The sequence below is a fragment of the Gallus gallus genome, chromosome Z, assembly GCF_016699485.2.
Source record: "Gallus gallus isolate bGalGal1 chromosome Z, bGalGal1.mat.broiler.GRCg7b, whole genome shotgun sequence".
Lineage (NCBI taxonomy): Eukaryota > Metazoa > Chordata > Aves > Galliformes > Phasianidae > Gallus > Gallus gallus.
Genome location: NC_052572.1, coordinates 73,799,624 through 73,824,055, shown reverse-complemented (window position 1 = coordinate 73,824,055; position 24,432 = coordinate 73,799,624). Strand labels below are relative to the sequence as shown.

The window sequence follows — 24,432 nt, the reverse complement described above, 5'->3', positions numbered from 1 at the left end:
TGCAAAACAAAAAAGCTTGTATGTTTGAAGGTAATTATTTAAATACAGCCACTCTTCAAAAGCACTTCTTGAAGCAAGCAATTTGTGTTTGTTGTGGAAAAAACAGGATATTAAAAGAACTGACTTGCCAATTCCTATTTTAGTTGGCATGATTTATAGTCTACTTAAAAGATATATACCAGGATAACTGTTCAGTGATTGTAAGAAATAAAATCAAACCATATAAGCAATTTGAAGAGGAGGAGTGTAACTCTTGAACATTCAGTAGCAAGTGCATTGGTAGATTGGTGGATAACCAATGCAAAGTCCTTTTGGATAAGGTCTCTGTTTAAAAAAAAAGAAAAAAAAAAAAGGAGAACAAATAGAAATACTTACGAATGCAGATGTAGCGACACAGACCATTAAGGCTTTGCACAATATAGGCTGGTGGCTTAAACAAGGCTCTTTTGGTGTCTTAACTCCAGAGAAGGAGGAGGAGCATAGGTACCATTTCTGATCTCAGGAATTGCTTTCTCTGAGATGGAAAATGGACTGCATGGTACAAAGGCTGAACCTTTAATGAAGATACTGATACAGTGTAGTATAGAGATGGTGGCATGGGTAAATGCAGAAATAGTTTGTATACTGAGAAGTTAAACTGAACTGGGTACCTCACTGGATTTCCTGTCAGTGTTTTCCAATGAGATTTCAATAGGCAGTAGTTGTAGACTATGAATCAGGTGAAATATAATTCAGATAATAAACATGTTATCTTCCATCTCTTTGCATTAGGTAGGCCTGCAAGAGGGATGAGTAGAAATACGAGTGCCATCTTTGTTGTTAGAGCAGAGTATAGAAGAGAAAACCCATGCTGTCTTCACTGTGCATAGCACACTGAAGCAGACCTCTCAGGTCCTGGTCAGCAGGTTGAGCTCAACTACAGTTGGAGCGCTTTGTGTTGGTTTATGTATGCAGTATTTTCACCCACTCGATGACTTTACAGAGGCAGGGCCTTGGAGTGGTTTAAAGGAGATACTGGTAGAAGTAAAATGAGGGGACAAGTTTGATGAAATGTATAGGATGTTGTGTTGTTATTGACCAAGAGAAGAGAAGAATTGGAATGAATTGATGTCCTCAGGGGATACTGAGTAGCACCTGCTCTCATGTGACACCAGGGCACCTACTTATATCAATTCATAATTTTTATGTATAGAAGAAGTAAAATTGGCTCTTCCTGCTATATTATTCCTGCTATATTATTGTAATTCCATGGAGTTTGTGGCATAATTGCTAGCAAGTAACTTTTTTTTTTTTTTTAGTTTAAATAGTATTACATGTAAAAACTGTATCCCGGATTAAATAATAGTAGTCCATTCTTATGACTGCAGATACAAGCAACTGTTTGCAAAGTCTGAGAAGGATTCTTTTCCTTTTATGTTGAGCATTATGTGGTGAGCTTGTGCATTTACTACATGATTCAGAGTTGAGGATGCAAAATCTTCCTGAAGGGCCAGCTACCCATAGGTGACAAGCAGACATGCTGAACTAGTAAGCCAAATTTATCCTGCCAGAAGAAAATTATGAGTGGCAATTGTCCTGTTCCATGGTATGCAAAGTTGTTGGCTGTGGCTTGCATAAAGATTGCTTTAGATGAAATAACTGTTTTTTCAGAGTCTTGGCATGTTGTTGCCAAAACTGCAGCTTAAATGGTTCTGTTATTGAAAGGAACTCCAAAGAGATCATTATCCTATGAAAGAAACAATTTAATTATGAAGATTTTCTTAAATTTAAAAAAGTGAGTAAGATTAGATGTTTAATCTGGAACGTTTTTAAGTAGCATCTTTTAGCTACTAGATTTGAACCCCATTTATCGAGGTGAAGAGCTCCTATTTGAGTAGTTACAGTGTAGTCAATGCGTTTCTAGATTGTAGTATCTAAATAAATAACAAGCTGCTAGATAGCAGCACTGTTTTATAGAACTTTCTATGAATAATGTACTAAAATTGTGCATATAGTTTTGCATAATATTGCCTAATACATTGTGGGATTTTTTACAAAAAAAGAATTCTTTACATTGTTTGATTCTGTGATGAGTTGCAGAATTATGTATTTTTTTATGAAATGCAGAAACATGCTTTGAATTGCACACTTGCATGCTGCTTGGTGGGCTGAATTGATGGTTGATACATGGCTAAGCTGATAGAAGAGAGTCCATTTTTTATAGTAGCAGTACAGGAATAACAGTTTGTGTTTGCACTTAAAGGTTTGTCTAGAACATTTTGCACATTGATCTGGAATCTCTAAAATTTCTACCATTTGCATTGCCTGGTGGCAAAAGATAGCAGTGTTTTGATTAATTTTGTTGATGAAAAGCCTATGGGAGGAGTTTTTTTAAAAAGCTGGCATGCAGCTCAGTTTTTACTTCTTTAAAAGTACAGAAATATATGGAAAGCTCTTCATGCAAATTGGTAGTGTTTTGGGTCTACATTTCAGGTACGTGGTATAATTCAGTGATGAGTGATGTTAGGTTTCAGAACAGATTGTTTTTGTTCCTTTAAAAAGTAGAATGTAACTAGACAGTGTGTCAAGCAGAAACATAAAATGGAAAGGACAATTGAAGGTGTTTGCATTGCGTAGCGAAACTATTGGCAGTTTCACAGATCAGAAACTCTTGAACTCCTCTATTATTGTTGTTCCAGCACACAGTTTGCCGAAAAGGAAATTTTCCTCAAGAGCAGAATGTAATTCTGCATTATTTTATATCTATGGCTTACTGGGAGGAAATTTCCAACTGAGGTCGAGGAAAATAAGTAATTAAAAATTCAGGCTTTATAGCACCACAGAGTGATCCCTAAAGCAAGAGTGGTTAGGGTAGTAATCTGAAGCAAGGACAGCAGAGGCTCTCTTCTACCACCACCAGTGTAAACAAAATCTGGAAGGTCTAACTCTCTTTTGGAGTTAGGAAAACAAGAAGAAAAAGAACATCTGAATTCCTCCATTAGAAGGTGTATTGTGCTTACATATCAGTGTTGTTACGGTGGTGGGAAGATTGAAGAGGCCAGCAGGTATCCCATGTCCAATCAGAGCCATCTCCAGCTGCTCCAGAAGGGACCAGACACTGGCTGGAGCTGACCCGATACCGGTTGCATCTCCAACGAGCATATTTAAGAAAGAGGAAGAAGTGCTGCACAACAGCAGGTGAGAGTGAAATATGTGAGAGAAACAGTGCAGAAGGAGGGCAGGAGGTGCTTCAGGTGTGGAGCAGAAGTTTCCTGATGTGTAGGAGAGGCCCACAGTGGAGCATGGGCTCTGTCTTGCTGCATTTGTCTTGCTGCACTGTCTTGCTGCAGCCCATGGAGCACCACACAGAGCAGACCTCCATGTGCAGCCATGGAGGAGTCTACTGTGCAGCACTGGATGTGGCCTGAAGCAGGCGGCAGCCCTGGAAGGCTGCTGCAGAAGCAGGCCCTGGGCTGGAACTGCGGCCTAGAGAGCCCATGGTAGAACAGAGGAAGGGAGTGAGGAGGAAGCAGTGGCAGAGATAAAATGTTATGTGCTGACTGCAGCCCCTAGTCCGTGTTCCCCTGCACCATTCCATCTTGCTGTGAGGAGGTGTGAGAGCACAGGCGGGCAGGCACCAGGGGAGCAGCCACGGTCAACCCAGCGCAGAAGGTTTCCAGTTCTGCCTCTTTTGTGGCAGAGCAGGGGAAGTTTGTGAAGTGTGAGAGGACGGGAGATTTTTGTTCAGAGGCACACATGATGAATGAACTAGAATGCACACTAGAATGAAAAGCAGTTGTCCCACTGTATCTTAATTTACATAAATATGATTGAAGCTTATTGTTGCAGGATAGCCTGTAATTTGTCTTAAAAGCATATAAGTTGGTTTTGTTTTACCTGCAATAACTTCAGGTTTAACACAGGAATTTTAGTACACTTTTACATGCATTCTTATGAAAGTTTTGTATTTACCATATGTTTTGGGCAAGAATATCATAATTAGGCATCATTTTGTATTATTGAACTAATGTTTCCCATCAGCTTTGTAGGCTGATGAGCCTGCTTGTTAAGTGCAAGGGGATTTTGCCTCCTTGCTCAGTAAAAAGTTGTTTTTCGTGTTAAGTATGCAGCATCACGATTGCCAAAAGGGAGGTTTCGCTTTTATGGCCACTATAGGTGTCCGAGGAACCCAGCCACCACGGTGCAGTCAGTTACTGGTCCTGTCTGAGTTAGCACCACTACCATTTGTAGGTTCCTTCTTAGAAATGAGATTATCTTTCTTTGCACCAGAAGTCTTTCCCAGTACTCAACTTTCATTACTAAAGAAGAGTTCACTTCATCCCCCATTGCCACTTCCCCTTTCTGTGTAGGAACATTTAATCAATTTCATTATTTTTGTATGACATGAAATTCTCATTATTTCTTTATTTATTGCAGCATTGCTGAAAACTTTACGGGCTAATGGGAAGTAAAGGAATCTGCTCATCTGCTGTTTGTGGATGAGAAATTCATATGTTCCAACAAAATTCCAGCTGCAGTGCAAACTCCCCTGAGGATAATAGTAGCCATGCAAATACTGAATATATGAAAGCATAAATAATGAAAAACTATTTTCAGTCATATTTTTGACTGAGACAGTATAGTTATTGTCCTGTTACTCATCTTCCTTTGGTTCAGTGTTGCAAGGTTACACATCTCTCCCAGTAAACATTGACAAATGCAAAATGCATTCATGCAGCACCTCTTCCATAGCCTCTGTCTGTCTTGTGGATGGATTCCTCCCTCAACTTTTGCATTGCTTGTTTTGGAGAATTTTTTTTTTTACTTCAAGCAAGATTTTTTTTTTCCCTTCCCCTGGTGGTCCACTAAATCCACCTTCCAGAGAGCCAAATGAACAGAGTATCTGTTTAAATTCTTACAGGCTTTTCATTTTATGCAGAGCAGCAGGAAGAATGTTGTGCCTTTTCTGGTGCAGAGCTAAATTTCCCACCAGAGCCATATGTCTGCAAAGCGGACCTTCTCTCTCCCCCAGTGGATCCCAAGGGAAATGAGCAAGAAATGTGGCAGCTGTCTTCTTTCAGCTACAGGCAAGTATAGCAGGACACTTTCATGACAACTACAGCACTAAAGACTGCACTTCACTTCCAGTCCAGTAAACCAAAGCTGCCAGGAGACCTTCAGCTGAAACACTGATACACCATATTGCTTCCTTTATCACCAGTAGCACCCTTCAGGCATATATATATATGTATGATCTCTAGGCCGTTGTAGAAATTTCTCAGTTCACTGTTGTCTTGTAAATGTATTTTGGAACCTTACTGAAGAAAGAACCAACTGGAAATGCCAGATGCATTTACTTAAGCATAAGGTTTCTCTGAATCACAGCCTTCTGAACTGCTGTTAGTTTCCAGTGCAGTTTAGCAGCCAGCGTTAACTCTCCTTGTCTTAGATTTTGAAGGAGATAACAAAAATAACCACCAAACATAACCCTTTAGTTGAAGATTTTTAAGAACCTCTCTGTTTTACACTGGAACAGGGCCCTTGTGGGCACTCATTGCAAGCACTAGATTTTATTGACCTCTTAATCTGAACCCTGCAGTTTTGGAGTCACTGTGTTTCGTGACAGTTGAGTGGTAGGAAAGGCATGATCTCAGTCAAAACTTCATAACCTCACTATCATCAGATCTGATTTCTGTCATGTTAGTCACCCTGGGCAACAATGGATTTTACCTCTAGCTGCCATGACTACTGTGTCTGCTGTGGTTTGCTGTAGTGTACAATTTCCTATTGCAACTTAAAGTTAGCCAGCTCAGGACAGGCAGTCCTGATAGGACTGGAAAGCTGAGGGTAGACTGCTTCAGTGAAGAGAATGATCAATGGCTGCAAAAGGCACATCATCTGCTATATGTAAGAATGCATTAATGCATAAGCTCAGCAGGATCTAGAGGACGAAAAAAACAGTCAGGTCTGGCATTATGATGTGTACAATGTGTATAATGACATTTGTTATACCCACCATATTCACTTATTGTAATTTATATTACTGCAACCCTTCAGTACTTTAAGCGTGTTATCCTATTGATGCTGTATAAAAATACGAGAAAGAAGAAACTCCAAGTTCCTGAACAGCTCAGCATCTTAGTCATGTAAAATGAATGGAGAATGAGGAGGTGGTATCTAAATAGGTGATCTTGACACACCAGGAATCCTCAGTATTGTTTTGTTTGGATTTGTAGTGTTAGCCTAAAAAAGACTAGGATGCATGGTGGGGAGGATGTAACCTGAAAGAAAACTACGTATTTGATTCGGGTTTTTTGGGGAGAAGCATTTCTTAGCCAAGGGACAATGCAAAGGACTGTGAAAGTGGGATTATCAGAACCACAATACATTGCTTCCATACTGATGAGTTGGAAGAGCCTAGAGGCATAAAATACTGAAACTGAGGTCAAATATTCTATGGATGATGCTACTGAGAAGGGAATTTGCTTTATTAAAGCAGATGAAGCAATGCTTAGAATAATTCAGATCTAAATACTGAGAGTTTTAACTGTCTGAGCAGTTATGGAATGCTGCAGGTTTGAGGTCTAATGGCAAAGTGAAAGGCAGTGTCAAGTAATAGTTACTTTGTTCTGAAGACAATACTTGGGGCTTTTTTTTTCAGTTGGTAATTTTAAAATATAATTTAAAATTCAATTAATTTCACCTTTCTTGTCTTTTTTTGTAATAGCATAAGCTTGATGGCAAAAAGCCAATGCCTGTTGACATACTGTATTTTTTTGTCTCAACTTATCCCATTCTTCCACTTCTTCAGTCACCATCTAGGCTTGTGAAACTGAGAAAATAATTAGCCTACCACTATTTAACAAGTATGTAAGTACATATATGAGTCCACATATGTATAACCACACACACTTCTATTCATGAAAATTTATTTTGATTATATGCAGTAAAAATAGCTAAGGAGAGCTTTCCTGCGTTATTGCTTACTTGCATGAGCATTTAAACTTGAGTCATCATTCTTTGTCCTGGATAGGAGCAGCGTGCTTAGAATTTAAGATACAAAGAGTGCCCTGAAGTTGTTCGCAGACAAATCAGAGTCTTTTCATACAGGACTGCAGCTAAAAGGTCTGACAGTCAAGGAGAGTTCCTATGAAATGGCTGTAAATCTTATGCTTCAAGACTTTACTGATCATAAATGCAAGTTTTAAATTAAAAAGAGAGATCTGATAGGAGAGATTTGATGCCACTGTGCAGTCAAATCCAGGCCAAGGTTTGTTGTTCAGCCCATGTGAAAGACTGAGGATGTGTCGTCTGTTTGCTTTCAGACTTTGTGCTTTGTGAATGCCAGCAGAGAATGTTTTATATCAATCAAGCATTCAGGAGGTCTGTGTCTGTCAATGTTAGATCTTTCCAATAATAATAGATGCTTTACTCAGTTCATTAGCAGAGTCCTTGTCATTTTAGAGAAGCCAGTTTTCAGCTCAGATCTTTTACACTTCCCTTGGTTTGGTAGTTGAGTTTGTTCAGCTAGCACATTTTTGTGAACCTAATCAGATTCAACAAGGGCAAATGCAAGGTATTGCACTTAGATTGGGCAGACCCAGGTATGTAGCAGAATAAATTGAGAGCAGACCTATGGAGAAGGATTTAGGGGTTCTGGTGGATGAAAAACTTGATGTGAGCCAGCAGTGTGTGCTCACAGCATGGAGGGCCAACAGTATCCTGGGCTGCATCTCATGGAGCCCCATCCAGAGTACTGAGTCCAATACAAGGAGGATGTGGAGCTGTTGGAGGGGGTCCAGAGGAGGGCCACAAGGATGATCAAAGGGCTGGAGCACCTCTCCTATGAAGAAAGATTAGGCAGCTGAGAGTATTCAGCCTGGAGAATAAAAGGTTCTGGGGGGGCCCCATTCAGGCCTTCCAGTACTTGAAGGGAGATTATTAACATGAGGGAGACTGTCCTTCTGCATAAACGGATAGAAATAGGACTAGAGGGAATGGCTTTAAGCTTAAAGAGGGGAGATTTAGGTTAGATATTAGGAGGAGATTTTTCACACAGAGGGTGGTGAGGTGCTGGAACAGGCTCCCCAGAGACGTTGTGGATGCACCATCCCTGGAGGTGTTCCAAGTGAGTTTGGATGGAACCCTGGGTGGCCTGGTGTACTGCTTAGCAACCCTGCCCCTGGCAGGGGGGCTGGAACTAGATGATCTTTTTGCAACCCAAGCCATTCTATGATTCTGAGATTTTTCTGGACAGCAGAAAAATTCAGATAGATTAGTTCTTAAACTTTATGGTTGTTGACTAACTTCTTCATAGGTACATGGAAGAAATGCCAGATGCTCAATTCTGTTATTATCTACTTGCATGTTTCTAGCAAGTGGAGCAAGTTAGCAACATGCTCAAACCTTCATCATGCAGAACTTTTCTGCAGTTTCAAGAAACTGTGAAAGCTGAGTTGTCAGGTTTTAAAATTAGCTTCAAATTGTTGAAAATCAGAATTGTCAGTGGATGAATTAAATTATTTCATCCCTTTTCCCCTTCTCTGTGGCATAGTCATAAGTCAGAACTTGTTGTTTTGACATACGTAGTTATGAACAATATTTAACAGGTAGCACAAACTGATGCTTTTTGAATACTTAAAATATGACATTTGCCTTTGCATCTTTTATTTCAGCCACACTTTGAATGGACTGTTCATGAGGTGGATTTTCAGATAGACATATCTGTATACATATAGCTAATGTTTCACTTCAGTGGACTGATGACAAAATACTTTAAATGTCCCTTCATTCTTTTTTTTCCCCAAATTTTGATATACTGGAAGTCCTAAGTGCTCTTAAAGTTGGTCTGCTTGCCAAAAACAAACAAACAAACAAACAAACAAAAAAAGTGCAACTGAAGAAGATGAGGTATTGACTGAAGAATACAAGAGCCAGACAGAATCAGTTATTGCCTAGATACGGGAAATACAGGAAAATACACACTTTCCTGCTTTTTTCATTTTTCTTTTGGTGATATATAATTCCTCTGAAAGTTGAGCAGGAGTTTGAAGCAGTGATTTACTTTATTATCTACTTCAAAACAGGATAAGAAGAATGATTTAGTAATCAAATATAAGGCTTATTTTAGAATTCTATTCTCAAAAGAGCCCCTCCTGCACTTGACAGATCAGCATGATATGGTTTCCTTCATGGAAATCTGCAAAAGCTAGGCATTCAGCATATACTTCTCTTGTTTTGCAGAGATGTTGAAAGAGATCATTCTCATGTCCTGAGAACATGCCACAGTCTAAAAAGCCCAGAGGGGTAATTGCATCTAGAATACTGCACAGTTGCAAGAGACTGTTCTGGTGGTGAGGAAGACAGCAGCCCAAATATGCCATTGAGGGAGCTCTCATAGCATGCCAGTGACACTATTTTACTGCTGCAGGGGCTCTTTGACTATGCGATACAGAGCTACACTTTCCAGCAGCTTTTGGCCCATGTAACTGTGGTGCCGCTTTAAAGAGATAGTAGAATGGGTCCTAAAAGCCTAATGGCAGCTCAAACCATGTTATTTTTGTCTGTTGCCATTCCTCCAGACTTTTTATTTCGGGGCAGTACATATGGGGAATCTAGTATTTCCCTTTCCTTAACATAAACAGCTGTTTTGTACTACTTTGCCAGACTACGCTGTTGTAACTGCCTCAACCCGTTTCAGCATTTGTGCTGTTAGCAGGCAGAAATCAAATTACGTCACTGGAGCAACATTTGGCCTGTTATCCCGAATAGGCCTAAAGATTTCTGTTTTTCCCTTCTTTTTTCTTTTTTTTTTTCCCCATCCTATTGTATGGAGTTATTCATTTGCCCGCAGGGAAGTGTCTTGCATTTTAGCAGCTCCCTCCTGCACTGCGAATAAGGGGTTCCGGGGAGTTAATTTAGTGTTCGTTCCCTGTGTGTTTAGTAGTGGAATTTGTAGTTAGGAAGCTAGTTCCTGAGATCTACTCTGCAACTTCTGGAGACAGCGAGGCTGATACTGGAGCAGGGAGAAACTGAGAATAAATGAGAGAAATACAGAAAGTGGAAGGAAGTTCTGTGGCTGAAATAGAGTAAGTTTGAATGTGCAACAGAAGACTGCTTTACACTGGAGAATAACTGATGCAAGTTTAACAATATGTAGGTTGGTCTGATCATGCAAGTTAAATGCAGCCTTATTTATTTGCACTTAGATTTTTATACTTAAAAAAAAAGAGAGAGAACATGTAAAGATTTAAAACAAACAACAAACAAAAACCCCACAAACCCAGCTGATTTTGGTAATGATGTCCAAGTAAATGATACCTTGAGATGTATATAATACATGCTGTTTCTCATTATGTGACAGATTGTTTTTCCAATGTCCTTTCCAAGCACAAAGAGCACCAATACCAAGTTAAAGAAGTGAGTTTGTCTTTACTTACATTTAAAGCAATAAAATACTAAGTGAAATTAGACAGCAAGAACAAAACAAAGCAAGGTGAAACGAGACAGCAGCAATAAAACATGGCAAGGTAATGCACCCAATCATTACAGCATAGGATTAGCTACAGTGATTAAGAAAGAAACATCACGAGTTGCCCTCAATTCTTTACCATCATCCAGATCCACTGTCACTGGGGAACCCTGGTTACAGCAAGGGACTGGAGAGTCTTTCCCAGCAACTGGGAGGTCCTCTGCGATGCATGCATCCATAGATGAGGTCTCCAGCTTCACTGCAAGAGGGTCCAGCTTTTATACTGTTGAATAAACAAGTTTCCATTGCTTCAAGGGCAGAAACATCTGGTTTTATTCTCCTTTTTGGATTCCACTATAAGCCTGGCCAGTTCTCAAGGAGGAACCAAGGGAGTTTGTGTACTATGCCTTCTTAAGGCATTAAATACCATGCTTCTAAACAAGGAAAGGTTAATACATTCTCATAATGTCTTATTTAAGCTGCATCTCTTTCTAATGAGACATTTTAGCTAAGCTACATATTTCAATAATGATCAGATAGCAATGTAATATAGTGCTTGGTCTTGAGGTTCATCTAGAGGTCAACTTTGGTTTGAGATCTACTGTTAAGATTTTAATAGTTTAAGTCAACTTATTCTTCCCATTAACCCCTTTAACCACCCTCTGCCCCTCCCGACCCCCCCCCCCCCCCCCAAAAAAAAAAAAACCAAAATTATAATGGTAAGAAGGATATTGCCTTTTCAAAGGAACTGTCACTAGTTTAGGCCAGTTAGGAGCATGGATGTGTGCATATGCATGTGTATGCATACATACAGACAGCACCCATTAGAAACTTGGTATTTTCTCTCTATTCAGTTTTTACTAAATGTGTTGTATACATGTGCTGTTTTAAATGGTAATAAGCAAAGCAGAAGTCCTGTAGGAAAAAGTCAGTGACGTCTTCAGAGAGCAACTTAGAAGTATGTTAAAATGAATAAATACTGCATTTGTAATAGTTTATTTTTGGCCCATAGAACACATTCTAAGAAACTTTTTTGTTTTTGTTTTTGTGCCCTAGATGCTCATTTAATCCTGTTTCATCTTTTGCAATTGCTGTAACTTTGAGACAGTTGTTAAGAGCAGGGTATATTTTGCATTTCTTTACTAACACTGTGGGTTTTAAAAGGTGTTTTGTTCACCAGCCTCCCTTTCTTATGCACTAGAAATGGGATGTATTCAAATTCTTAACCACTGCAGGAAATACAAAAAGCAGGAGTTTCAAATGATGCTGCTCACTAATTGTTTGGATGCTTTGACAGTTTACCAGCCTGCAACTGCTGACTTTTTCTATTACTTTCAATAGAAATAGCTGTAGCATCTTTAGTGTATTTAACAGGCTTGAAATACCTGATTCTTGCTATATTTCTGCAACAAAAGAGAAACTTCCACTAAGAACTCTGCAAAATGCAGTAGTAGTAACATTCTGGGGGTTTGTTTTATTGTTTTCAGGGTGCTGGGTGCACTGCACTGGTGGTAGCTGTGGTGGCAAGGAAGTTAGAACTTACCAAAGCTGAAAAACATGTGCATAATTTCATGATGGACACCCAGCTAACTAAAAGAGTAAGTCACACTTTATATTCACAACTGAAAAGGAAATGTATGTTAACTTACTTTTGCATTTGTTTTAAGTGGTCTCCTGCTCCATTCTTCTACTGGACTTTTTCATAAGCATGATTTTGAAAGGAGGAAATCAAATGCTCTGAGCTTTTTGAATATTCTTCTGTGGAGGGTCTTGCAGCTGTAAGATAATTGGAGTGAACAACAGTAAAATGTGGTAAAACTAGAGAATTATATGTTAAAGAAATCCATACAGCATAGGAATATTTATAGCTAAAATAGGTGAAATGACTGATAAGTAAGAATTTCAAGCTTTACAGGACATTCTTAAAAGAAAATCCCTTTTCATACCTTGTGAATGAGCGAGTCTTTGCAATTGCTTGGTGTGCTCAGCACAGTATTCAGTCAGCTACATACATTACTGAAGCACCCTGAAAGATGTTTTGTAGGTAACTGTTAGAATTCACTAAGGAAACAACTATTTCAATTTGTATGAGACGTTCCTAATTTTTTAATTCACAAATAACGTCTTGGAAAATGAAATAAGTCCTTTATAGAAGAAAAACAGGTCCCTGTTGAGGAAACACAAAAGTGAGTAGGAGCTACAGACAGCTTCAGTGCTTGTCCATGGTGAGGGAAGAAGTTGCTGTTAGGAATATTTTTTCAGTTGAAACCAACAACTGAACTCTAAATGTCCTCCAGAAGGAAAGAAGGCTTTGCAAAGATTGGCCAGATTTTGAGCTTTGTGTTCATTTGTGCCTTTTAAAGCTTTTCCTGTATACCTGTGCTTCATGTAAATCTAATTATCAGTCTCATAGTGTACCTGAGTGATGCTTTCTAGCTTCAAACTCGTGACACTCAAAGCAAATGAAAAGCAAACCAAGCAAACAGGTCTGAGGTGCAGATCAGATTACTGACCAGCATTACACAGATACTGCAGAGGTTTCCACATCACATGAAGTTAGCCATATCTTCTGGGAAAATTGCAAGGGCCAGACAGATAATGTGCAGAAGTCTCTAAAATGTGACTTAGCTTCCACTGGAGTCAAGCCCAAGGTTCTGCAATGCATGTACAAGGTGGGAACCTCCTGCTGGGTGGAGCTACTGCATTGCATTCCTACAGTGCCATTACCTATACAGTGCATTACTCTGATGCTGCAGCGACTGGCATAATATACAGTTGGAAGGAGAAAATAGAAGGATCAATAGCCTTTGCAACTAACCTACTAATTCTGTTAATAAATACTGCACTGAAATTCTTTGTCTGTTGTTTTCAGCCATTCTTGAAAATATTGGAGGAAGGAACTGTAGGTACTCTTTAACATTTTATGGAAAGTCTCATTAAAAAAGAAATTCAAAACCCATAAGAAACAAAACACTGCCTACATTAATTAGGGAGGATCTTTTTTTCGTCTCCTCTGAGAATGGTAAGAAGGAAACGAGACAGAAAAAAATGTAAGCAAACAACAAAAACACGCTCAAACAGCTCTGGATGTTTAAAAGGCTGTAAAACTGCCAAGAGAAATAAGGTAATAATAACACAACAAGAACAAGGAAAACTTTATGATCTGATGAATTACCATGCAGATAATGATCACTATTTTCTTGCTATAATTTGTATTGCCATAAATGCCAGATGGTGCCAGCTCTGTTAAAGAAGGACAGCTGATTCCCACATGCAAAGATAGCTGGTACCATTATCAGAAGTAACAACACAGAAATTGCTCAGCAGTGCCCCTGGTCCAGCTTCTGTTTTCTGCTGTTTCTGCTGCAGCTTCTTTGTGTACCCATTTCCCATGTCTTGGCAGGGTCATAAGTGTTACAGAAAGAGTATACGCTAGAAAAGATAAAACATGGCATAATAATATTTTTTTGTCAGGTTGGTGTTTTTCTTTTATTAAACAGGTGAAAAATGCAGCTGCCAATGTACTCAGGGAAACATGGTTAATTTATAAAAACACAAAGCTGGTTAAAAAGATAGACCATGCAAAAGTAAGGAAACATCAACGCAAATTCTTGCAAGCTATTCATCAGTAAGTACTATTTTGTTTTGGTTTTCCTTTCCAGCTGTTTTCTCTCCCTTTTCCCCTCCTTTTCTCTATTTCTTTTAGTTTCTATTTCCTACTCTCTCTTCATCCCTTTTCACAAAATATTGCTCCTGAGATTTGAGAATGACAAAAATAAAGTTTTACTGTAGCACCTGCTTACAAGAGAAGGTATGTTGACTGTGTATGCCCAGCACAAGTTAAATCAGAATTGTTTGTAGTTTTGTTAGTTTCCCATGCTTCCTGAAATAGCTAAGACATATTTGTCTTTTGCCACTGTAACTGTCCTTTGCTGTTATGTATTTGTTTGCAGGTAGTAAGATACAAGCTACCACAGATAGAAGAAGAGAAAAAAAAATTCCTTCTTAGATTTGGTAATTTCAGATCAGAATGATGTAGTAGAAGAGAGGCTATGAGTATGTGTGTAATATTTAATTAAGAGTATGCATCAAGCTTCCTTTTTACAGCTCAGCAGCAATTTGCTTCTGTTTCCTCAGTAGATAAGGTCAGGTGTTGCTATTTAAGGTATTAACCCAATATACAGAAAATTACCATATTCCAACAGACATTGTACAGCCCTTGAATACCTCTGCTGTAACTCAGATGAATTCTTCCCCCCTAATGAACTCCCAAAGGTTTGAAGACAAGCATGAGAACTGTGAGCAGTAACATAATAATGCCAGACTTTAAGTATTCAACTGAAATTCACAGTATGTAATTGTCATAAAGCACATAAAGCCCAGCAGACCTCTGTGATGATCCCATTTTTCTTCTGTGGATTACCTGGGGGGTGGGGAAAAGAAAAAAGAGAGACTTTTGTCCCCAGGAACTACAAGCTCATCATAAGAAATGGTCAGCACTCATGCTACTATTTATCCATTCTACTAGATGTCTGTATTCAGTCTGAGGAAGCCATTTGTTGTATGGCCTATGAAACGGGTTTTCTGGGATACTTGGGGAAATGTAGATCAAGTATTTAAGGTTCATTTTGAACTGATATTTTGATAGCTTCTGAGTGTGAGTCTGTGTGAGCCAGCCTGCAAGGAGAGTGTCCATGTGACCCACTGCTGTGCAGTAAGAGGATTCCTGTCTCCTCTTCCATGAGGGAGAGAAAGGAAAAGCCAGGTTACCTTACTTCCTGCTTGTAAATTAAGGCTTACTGACATTGCTTCTCAGTTTCATAACAACGTGTAAAATGAATAGGTAGCTAAGCCTTGAAGGTATTAAGCATTCAATAACCTTGATTACTATTTCATACTTAGCAAACTCGCAGGATTAAATGTTACTATGCTGCAGATATACTTGAGGCAATAAAAGGACTGGAAAAGCTGAGGCGTTCTTCTCATAAGTAAAAAGTGTATAAGCCGAGTTGAGTTATCCTTCTCAGCTTAAAGGACTGGGAGACAGGCAGAGGGTGGGCAGGGGTTTTAGGATAGAGGATGGCATGTCCCGTGTATCCTTTGCTGGACTTGAATGCCTTATTGCAAAGGTTATTCCTTAACATTTTAACCTCACTATTTCTTGTGTGTCTGTGTGCGTGCACTTGTATGCAAAGAAGAATCTAAAAAGCACAGCAGGCTCGATCTGCAGCTCACATATCATTCAAACTCAGAAGAGCTTCATAGGGTATAAACTGTTGTCCTGCACCTGCCTTAAAAATTCATTAATCGGGTTGGGTGGAGAACATGGCAGCAGTAAGTTTCTTCCTTGCTGTGCCAGCCAAACTTCAAACAGGTGTGTTAATAATACATGTAGCTCTGCTCCTTAGCACTTTGTATCCCATTGCAAAATGTGTTATATTCAACCACAAAAAATTAGACAATTTTCTCAGTATGCAAAAGAATGCCTCATGGATGACAACATTGCTCTAGCGGTTTCCTTTCCTCTAGCTGCAGCTGAGTAGCTGAATGTGATTTATTTTCTATCCTTGCACATCTCCGAGCTTTTTTCAAGGGACCAAGAAATTTGTGGTAGAATATGGCTCTCTTCTATCTGTATGGATTCTTAGGTTTTTTTCCTGGCCCCCTTCCTTGAGCTTTCCAATCATCTGGCTGAAGACAAGAATAAGACAAGTGAAGCTTCAGGGCCAGTTTCATACACGAAACCAGAGCAGATCGTGATAACAGTTTCAAACTCACAAGTTCAGTCCTAAAATGGTGTTCTCCATGACTGGCCTGGATGATTTTGCTTCTCATGCATACTAAATAAGGTGAAGGTCTTATTATCAACGTAAACAATAATCCATTAGAAGCCATTTTTTGAGTATTACGACTAAGCAAATGTACAAATGATAGTTAATGGGGAGGTTTGAGGGTTCCTTCGTCATGACTTCACCTGTGGCAATTACTGACTGGAAGCAGAGGCAACCCCCTAGTACTTCTCACCTGCTGAATTGAGCTCACTGTGCTCATCTGGTTGTTTTAGTATCTTTTACAGTTTTTTTTTTTCTTTTGTTTTGTCTTTTTATTTCAACAAAATGAAAATAGAGCTCGGAAGTAAGTTTTATGAGCTATTCCTTTCTAAATTTGCAGAATTTACCACTGTCTGCATGCAAAAAAATAGAGTTTTTATTTGTGAACTTCAGTGGTCTGATTGCTGCCATGGAAACGCGATCCAGAATCATGATCTTTTGCTGTGATAAGTGAAGTTTATAAAGTCAACATGTTTCCTATTTCCTCTTAAAGAATTTAAGAACAAAAGTCTGACAGTTTTCTTTAAATCTGGCTGGTGCAGCTAAAAACTTGCCATTACCTAGGGATACATGTTCTGGGTTGACTATGGTTAGGAATTATCACACTGGTGTCAGCTAGGACCTTTTTCATTTTTATTTTTCCAATATCTAAATGTTTTCGAAATTCTAAAGTTGACCTGCTCACTCAGCAAACAGATAAGTCAAGGGGTCAAGGAAAGCAGAAAGCACATGTTCTGCAAAAACCATGAGAGATACTGAAACAGTAGGATTACCACTCTCTAGTCAAATCATTACATACTTACCTATTACTAGTTATTCTCTTCTGAGACTGTAATGGTACGTCTCCATACATGGGAGATGCTTCCATATTTTTGCTTTAGAATAGCTCCAGCTCCTAGCCTCTGAAAGCACCATTCCTACAGTCTGAATTAATGTTGTGCTCCAAAGGAAGCCTTCAGGGGAAGGCTTCTAGGATGTCAATTTTTATGCGAACAATAGGTTTCTACCTTAATGGAGTTACTTCACCTTTCATTGCTTTCTTTCTCAGGGAGGTTAGCCTAGGTATTAAATGAAATATGTGCGTAACTACAGATCTGAACAAAAAATTCCCAATTTTAGAGTATTTTGAAGAGGACTTCCATTGAAAAAACATGTATCTTCATCTGCACCTGTGTTTAGGAGGTAATTTGTAGCCATTTTCCCCCATGGGAATACTAAGCATCACTGGAAAGGACTCCAGTTCTGCCTCTAGATTAAAGCCCTTATAGAAACATACAAAAATGTCCTTATAGAAAAAAGCCCTTAAAGTCCTCATAAAAACATACAGCTACCGAAGATGAAGAATGTTGTTTAGTTCCAGGAAACTGGCGAAACAATTCTGATCCCACTGCAGAGTTCAGCAGTTCTGTCATTAATTTAAAGGAGATCAGAATTTCATCCTTTATATTCAAAATACAGAGAAGTCAAAATGCACCTTCTAAGTTGCACAATAATCGAGAAATAGGTAGCTAGGGGCAGCTAGCAACTCATATGCTGCCAGAGTTATTTTCATTTGGAAGCTACCAGATGGTTAGCTTGGTTGGCCCATAACATACTATAGACTGCATGGCACCTTATCATATATTTTGTAAATCAGGGTGTTATTTTTTGAAAAATGGTGTATCTTGCAGATGCAGCAGAAGAATGACTGAAATTACATGTAATTCTCTGCTGCAAAGCACACATGTTTGCAGGATAAGTTGTTTGTTTGTGAAAATTACACCTATTAACCCCTCCTTTAGGAGTTAATCTGAAAAAAACTATTTACTTTGATTCAGGGAACCTATAAAAAAGTTGGTGTGTATATCTTTCAAATATTGTGCATAACTAATTAGTAGTAATGCAGATAGCTAGGTGTTAAAGAGAAAAATAATCATCTTCTTCTTATATACTTTCTCAGTGTTCTAGTATAAATAGTACCTTGTAAAGGTACATCTAGTGTGAGTTTAAAATGTAAGCATATTTCCATTCACAAGTTATGTAAGAAAATTAAGTGTATTGGCAAGTATGCTGGTAATTTAGCTGCTAGTCAGACGGAAGTTGTGTTTAAATGAATGTGAAACTCACTTATCACTGTATTTCCATCAGGTTCGAACACCTGCCAATCCAATCCATTTCCGACAGAACAGGGCTAATACCTGTATCTAGTCATGTAGGCATGGGAAGATTCTTGCTTACTGCAACACTGATGGAAAAAAAAAAAAAAAAAAACAGTTGTTCATGTTTCTTCCTATATCTACTTGTCACGATACTGAGGCTTTGAGGAATGTTCTGGCTTTCTTTCATGTAGTCTGGATAAACTGTTACCTCCCTTTTTGAATTCAACTTTAATCATGGCAAACGGTTTTCTCAAGGACATCACATTTCCTTGCTCTTTCCTTTTTTTGTGGTGTTGAAGAAGCATGCTTCTCATTGTAGCAGGCACATGAACGGTTTTGACTTTACACAAAGTACTCAAGGCATTGTCCATGCAGTTACTTGTTCTTGTGAGTTTTATGCATGCTTTTTAGAAATCATGATGTGATCTCTCACACACGTCTGACTTAAAATTCCACTTTTTAGATTAAGAAGTGTAAAAATGGAACAAAGGAAGCTGAATGATCAAGCCAACACTTTGGTGGACCTGGCAAAGGTTAGTAGGCAATTATTCTTGTTTTAATACTCATCCTTTCAAAATGGAAGAGGTTGCAAATGCAGATATTGTTGACAAGTGTGTGTGTTGTGGGGTTGGTTTTTTTTTTTTTTTTTTTTTTTTTTGAGGAAATGAAACTATGGATTTGTTTTGGGTTAACACTTATGAAATGAAACATCTTGTTTATGCATCTGACTAAAATTTAAATCCATCGCTTTTAGTCTTTTGGATGTTTGAAAAAGATTTCACAGTCAAGAGGGTGATCCTGGGAGCTGATATGACTGCAGAGGTGGTGGTAAATACTGAACTGCAGCTGGGCCTCAGCAGTGCCGTGCTGTGTATTGAAGGGGTTTCCTGTCCAGTGAAAGTGGCTTTGCCTTGAGGAACCACAGCACACAGGATCTCACACAGAAATTAACAGTTTAGTATTTATTTCTCCTTTACTTTAGAGAATCACTTGACAATTTGAGTTACTGAAAATACATTTCACTCTACTGCTTCTTAATAAGCAACTGATAAGGACTTTTCAGAGACTATGTAATGTAGAATACTTTGCCTTTGGGGATTATGTTGGTATCTTGAAAGGAAGGGCAGAGAAATGAGTTATCTACACTCATCTGATGCTGAGGTACTTTATACTTCAGGCAGTCTGTCCTTCAGTTAACGTTTGTCTTTTTTGGATGGTTTGTAAACTCAGCCAGTTTGTCTGTTGAATTATACACTTTTAGTTTTAAGTCTAATCTAAATCCTCAGCCTACAAGAGGGTGAAATTGGCTATTTTTGGCCACTTCCTTGCCTTGCTTGCACAAAAAAGAAAACAACAAAAGGAAGTGGAAAAAAACAGAAAGTGATGGCCTCTGTGGTGTAAATTCTACTGACCACTTTAAAGTTCACCCCGTATAATTCCTGTAGCCATATGCTGTTTTGTAGAGGGAAGATGGATGGGAGAACGTAGAAATGGAGGGGTACGCGATTCAGTTGTACTCCTTGCACTGCAATTCAAAGCCAGCCCACTCAACTGCTATTACTAGAGGCAGTATAAGAAACCTTGGTCAATTTAAGGAGAAAACACATGAACAAAATTTGCGTTCTGCTTAAAAGAACAAAAGCTTTTAAGAGGAAATACAAGAAGAGTCAAGGGTACATAACTCCTTTGGCATGCTCAGTCTTCTCATGGCTTTCACTGCTAACTTTGTTCTCATCTCATTATGGTGCCTTTCTAAGCACCCGAGGTTCTGAAAAAAGGCCTGGTGTTTTATATAATTCGTTTGCATTTTGACTTTCAAATTGCTTCTCAGAATACATTACATTTCTGCTCAACAAATTTAGTAGAAAGATTATACTGAATACTAAATAATTTTACTCTACAAGTGTAATTAATTCACAAAGCTACATCTTGTTGTATTTTTCATTTCCCTTTGTGTGTTTGTGTGTGGAGTGCATAAGCAGGTTTTACTGCGTGTTGGAATATTTGCAAGATCCATCTAAACCTTTGTTTACATTCTCCTGCTTTCAGACTCAAAACATCATGTATGACATGATCTCTGACTTAAATGAAAGAAGTGAAGATTTTGAGAAGAGAATTGTTACTCTGGAAACTAAACTGGAAACTTTAATTGGTAGTATTCAAGCTCTCCCTGGACTGATTAGCCAGACGATCAGCCAGCAACACAGGGATTTCCTCGAGGCTCAGATACAAAATTATGATAAGCATGTTACCTACAGTGCTGAGCGGTCACGATCTTTGTCAAGAAGAAGGAGATCCTCCTCCACAGCACCACCAACTTCATCGGAGAGTAGCTAGAAGATAATAAGTTAACTGCAAAATAAAGACTTTTTGCCATCATATGGTCAATATTTTAGCTTTTATTGTAAAGCCCTATGGTTCTAACCAGTGTTATCTGGGTTCTGATGTCAGAGTCCTGGAAACCTGAACACAATGTTTTAGGCCAAAATGAGTGAAAACTCTGTTTTTTTTTTCTTTTTTTCCCCCTCCTCCTCTCAGATGCACAGTGAATGCACCTATTATTGCTATATTACATTGTTCCTCCTGTAATTTCACTTAACTTTTTATTCATGCATTTCAAACAGATTTACTTACTAGAATATATAGTATAATGAAGTATTTAATTTCTGCACATTGTTTCTTGATTACTTGAACTTTAACAGTTTTTAAAAAAAAACCTCACAATCACAAAGTCTAGTTATAAACCTTTAAGAAACAAAATTGAAGCTTAATCATTATCCCTCAGAAGGAATACTGATTCTCTAAACTTTGCTTGCAGTGGAGGGGGAAAAAAATCTGTGTTAATCTAACAGTGTGCTGAATAATGTATAGTCATTTTAAAAGGTCAACAACAGCTTCAATTTCAAAGGGGATTAATTAAAAATATAGTTTATCCTAGAAAATGAATTCTGACGTATGGTGTGTTTTTTTTAAATCCTTTTAGGGTTTTTGTTTAATATACACTTGTGCACACAGCCATAGGTAATGTATATATACACATATGTATATGAAATTATTTATGCAGTACACGTGGCACATAATTTTTAAACCGAATACTTGTAAAGCTGCTGGTGTGCAAAAAGCACTTGTAAGGTCCTGTGAGTAAACACTCCTACTCTCATAGTTATGCCAGGTAAGTATTTCCAGAGAGGAGCATCACTTTTGAACTGGAAGTCTCCCATTAACGCTATTTCTGCTTTGAAAATAATGGGTTGCTCCTGACTTACTCTCTCTCTCTTCGTGTTTCGTTTCTCTGGAGTGAATTAGGGACACCTGGTGTACATGCTGCTGTGATGGCAGTGCATTGTTCTGCACAGGTTGCATTTAGGTAACCCCTGTGGTTTCTGCTGTGCAGTCGAAGACTTTGCAAGGAACTTTTAACAGTATCTCCGAAAATCATAGTGAGCCTACTGTAGACTACACTTACAGCAGTGAGGTGTCTGCATGGCTTTGCTTCCATGCAGAAATAACAAGGTCTCCTGCTTTCTTAAGGAATACAGAGCATAGTGCACACAACTGTGAAAAAGGTCTGCCTCTTCTCCTGGTTTGTGTTCCAGAGTAACCTTTAACTTACCTAGGTAAGTTAAAATGCTCAGCACGTGCATTCTCGATTCTTCCTTATAAACAGAAAGTTCTTTGAGCTTTTATAGTATTTTGTAGTATTTACTGTTCACAAAATATAGTAGCCCTGCCCACCTCCCATTAATTTAAACTCGAGGGTGACACAGTATCTGAATATAACAAGTAGATATGCCTGTCTGTATTCAACAAGTACAGTGTCAGTCCAGATGTAAAAAGCATCCAACTGAAGGAAACCGCTGCCCTATGGAAAGTTAAGAGGTTTGCTCAGTAGTGATAGGCAGTAGTGAAGAAAGTCAGGACAGAGCCATGCCAGACAAGACAGGAGAGCAGTTCTCTCCAAGCCCATGAAATCCTCCAAACCAAATACATATTCTGGAAAACAGCAGACGCTGTGGGACTATTTATATTACGCATGGTTTGCTCCAAAAGTAATGGAAAATACAACCAAATACAAAGAACACAATAACACTATTTGATAGAGAAAATTCTCAGCTACAAAATGCTATTTTTCAGTGTCATCAACACCGCTAGCTATGCATTTTTGCCAGCGAAGAACAGGAGCCTGCATGATGTACTTGTACAGATCTGCACCAGCAGAGGAGAACCACAGTGGCTGTCACTGCTGCTGAAATGCACCACGCGCTGCCTTGCTGTGCTAACATCCAGTGTCTCTTAGGTCTTCATAAACATTCAGCAAGAGCTGGTGTATGTCAGTGGATGCAGTTTTTCTTCTGCAAGAAAAATTCAATTACACACCTTTACTTCATACACATTTCCATTTTGTCACACTGCTCCCTTTCTGCTGTCTGTAGCATGGCAATGAAATGTGCCAGAATATTGGCAGGAAGGTTCAACTTGTAGTACCATACCACCAATATTCATCTCTGACTTGTATGGCCAATGTAATAAAATAGGAGGCATCACGTTCAGAGCAGTTCTCATACAATCAGTGTAGATATAAGCTGCCTCCAGCAACAGAGCTTGTTGATAAGAAGTCCAAGTGTTTCTCCATCACTTTTTATATCCTTGACAGATGATGGCTTTGCAGCACAGGATGAGCAGCACAGTTACACGTTGTTGGATTGCCGTCTTTATCGGCGGCAGTATTTTGTGACTGGGAATAATAAGCTATATGAGCAGTATTTGCTGTCCATCTTTTGCTGTTTTTTTGTTGTTGCTGTTTGCTTGTTTGTCTTTTAGTTTAATCTCTTCCAGTTAGCAAAGGGAAAAAAAAAAAAAAAATTATATAGTGCTAATGGAATGCCCAGCCTCCAACTAGGTGAGATTTTGAGTGGTCATGAAGTCACTTTCTTTACCTTGTTAGCAGAATTAGAAATAGTTATTAATAACATGGGAATCTAATATTCAAGTTGCAGAGTTCTTCCTTAAAGATTTTTCTTTTTCTCCTTTTCTTTTTTGTGAGTGTGTGTCTATTTAATTCAGAATCTTTGACCTTTCGATTCTCCTACTCACTGGTACTAAGGAGACTGAACCTACTAAACTCTTACTGCAACTGCATGCAGGCAGGGCTGATCGATGTGATGTGGCCATTCCCATCAGTAGGGTTCTGTAACGGTCTACCAAATTCTGTTGCTTTTTTTTTTTTTTTTTTTTTTTTTTTAAGCAAACAACAACTGGTGACTCCGCGGAATACTCCGGTTTCTTAATTTTTCTCTAAAGCTCACTGCAAATACCTCTATCTTTTGTACTGATGAGTCTTTTCTTCTTATAGTTGGCTTTGTAAAGCATTTAAAACACTACGGGTGAATCCAGTTCTAGAAAACACAGTTATAAACTGACATTCGGCAGTGCACAAAGCACTGTGTGTTTAATTTTCTTACTCCTGATAAAAAATTTCCTTTAACCTTTCCTTGTTTGAGCCTTGTATCTTAAAGATATCTTGCCTTTAAAGACTGAAATGTAAGATCACAAGTTGGCCCATCTACCACACTGCTTAAAGCTGTGTACACTCATTAAGTAGTATTTTTAGATAAATTTCTATCTTTGCAAGATTGAAATAATACATTCAAAGCATAATATATTTACTAGCAAAATTCTCCACAGTTCTTAATTCTGCAAGTCACTGTCTATTGTAAGCTTGCAGATCTTCCCTCATAGACCTGTGCAACTCAACCATCCTTCACCTCCACGGCTCCATGAAGATGGATCTGATACAGAAACACCTTCTCTGCTTAAAAGTTAAGCAAATACCTTAGGATCCCTGAACACGTGCTGGAAGTCTGTACTTTTCCTTGTGAGCTGGTCAAAAACCATGACTTCCTAGACTGGGTCTGAGTCATTGTCATCATGGGAGGTCCAAGATGGGTGAAAGGCCAGTGGTTTTTCTGCACCTCAGTTTGTACGAGTCTATCTCAGATCATAGGTGGACATT

General features: G+C 38.7%; 1 protein-coding gene across 6 annotated transcripts in view; it reads left to right on the top strand.

The window, feature by feature from the left end:
- The window catches only part of KCNN2 (potassium calcium-activated channel subfamily N member 2), a 74,070-nt gene extending 52,705 nt beyond the window's left edge, over positions 1-21,365 (top strand). The window contains exons 5-9 of one of the 6 annotated variants that reach the window (XM_015280587.4): positions 11,938-12,048; positions 13,951-14,078; positions 16,577-16,585; positions 18,883-18,952; positions 20,469-21,365. In XM_015280587.4, the coding sequence (XP_015136073.2) occupies positions 11,938-12,048; positions 13,951-14,078; positions 16,577-16,585; positions 18,883-18,952; positions 20,469-20,756 (606 nt within the window). In that variant the 3' untranslated portion in view covers positions 20,757-21,365. Of the gene's footprint in view, positions 1-4,923; positions 5,067-11,937; positions 12,051-13,950; positions 14,079-16,576; positions 16,586-18,882; positions 18,953-20,468 lie in introns of those variants that run through there. The other 5 variants (NM_204798.3, XM_040655381.2, XR_005842601.2 and 2 more) reach the window with 5 other exon arrangements.
- Positions 21,366-24,432: the final 3,067 nt, after the last annotated feature.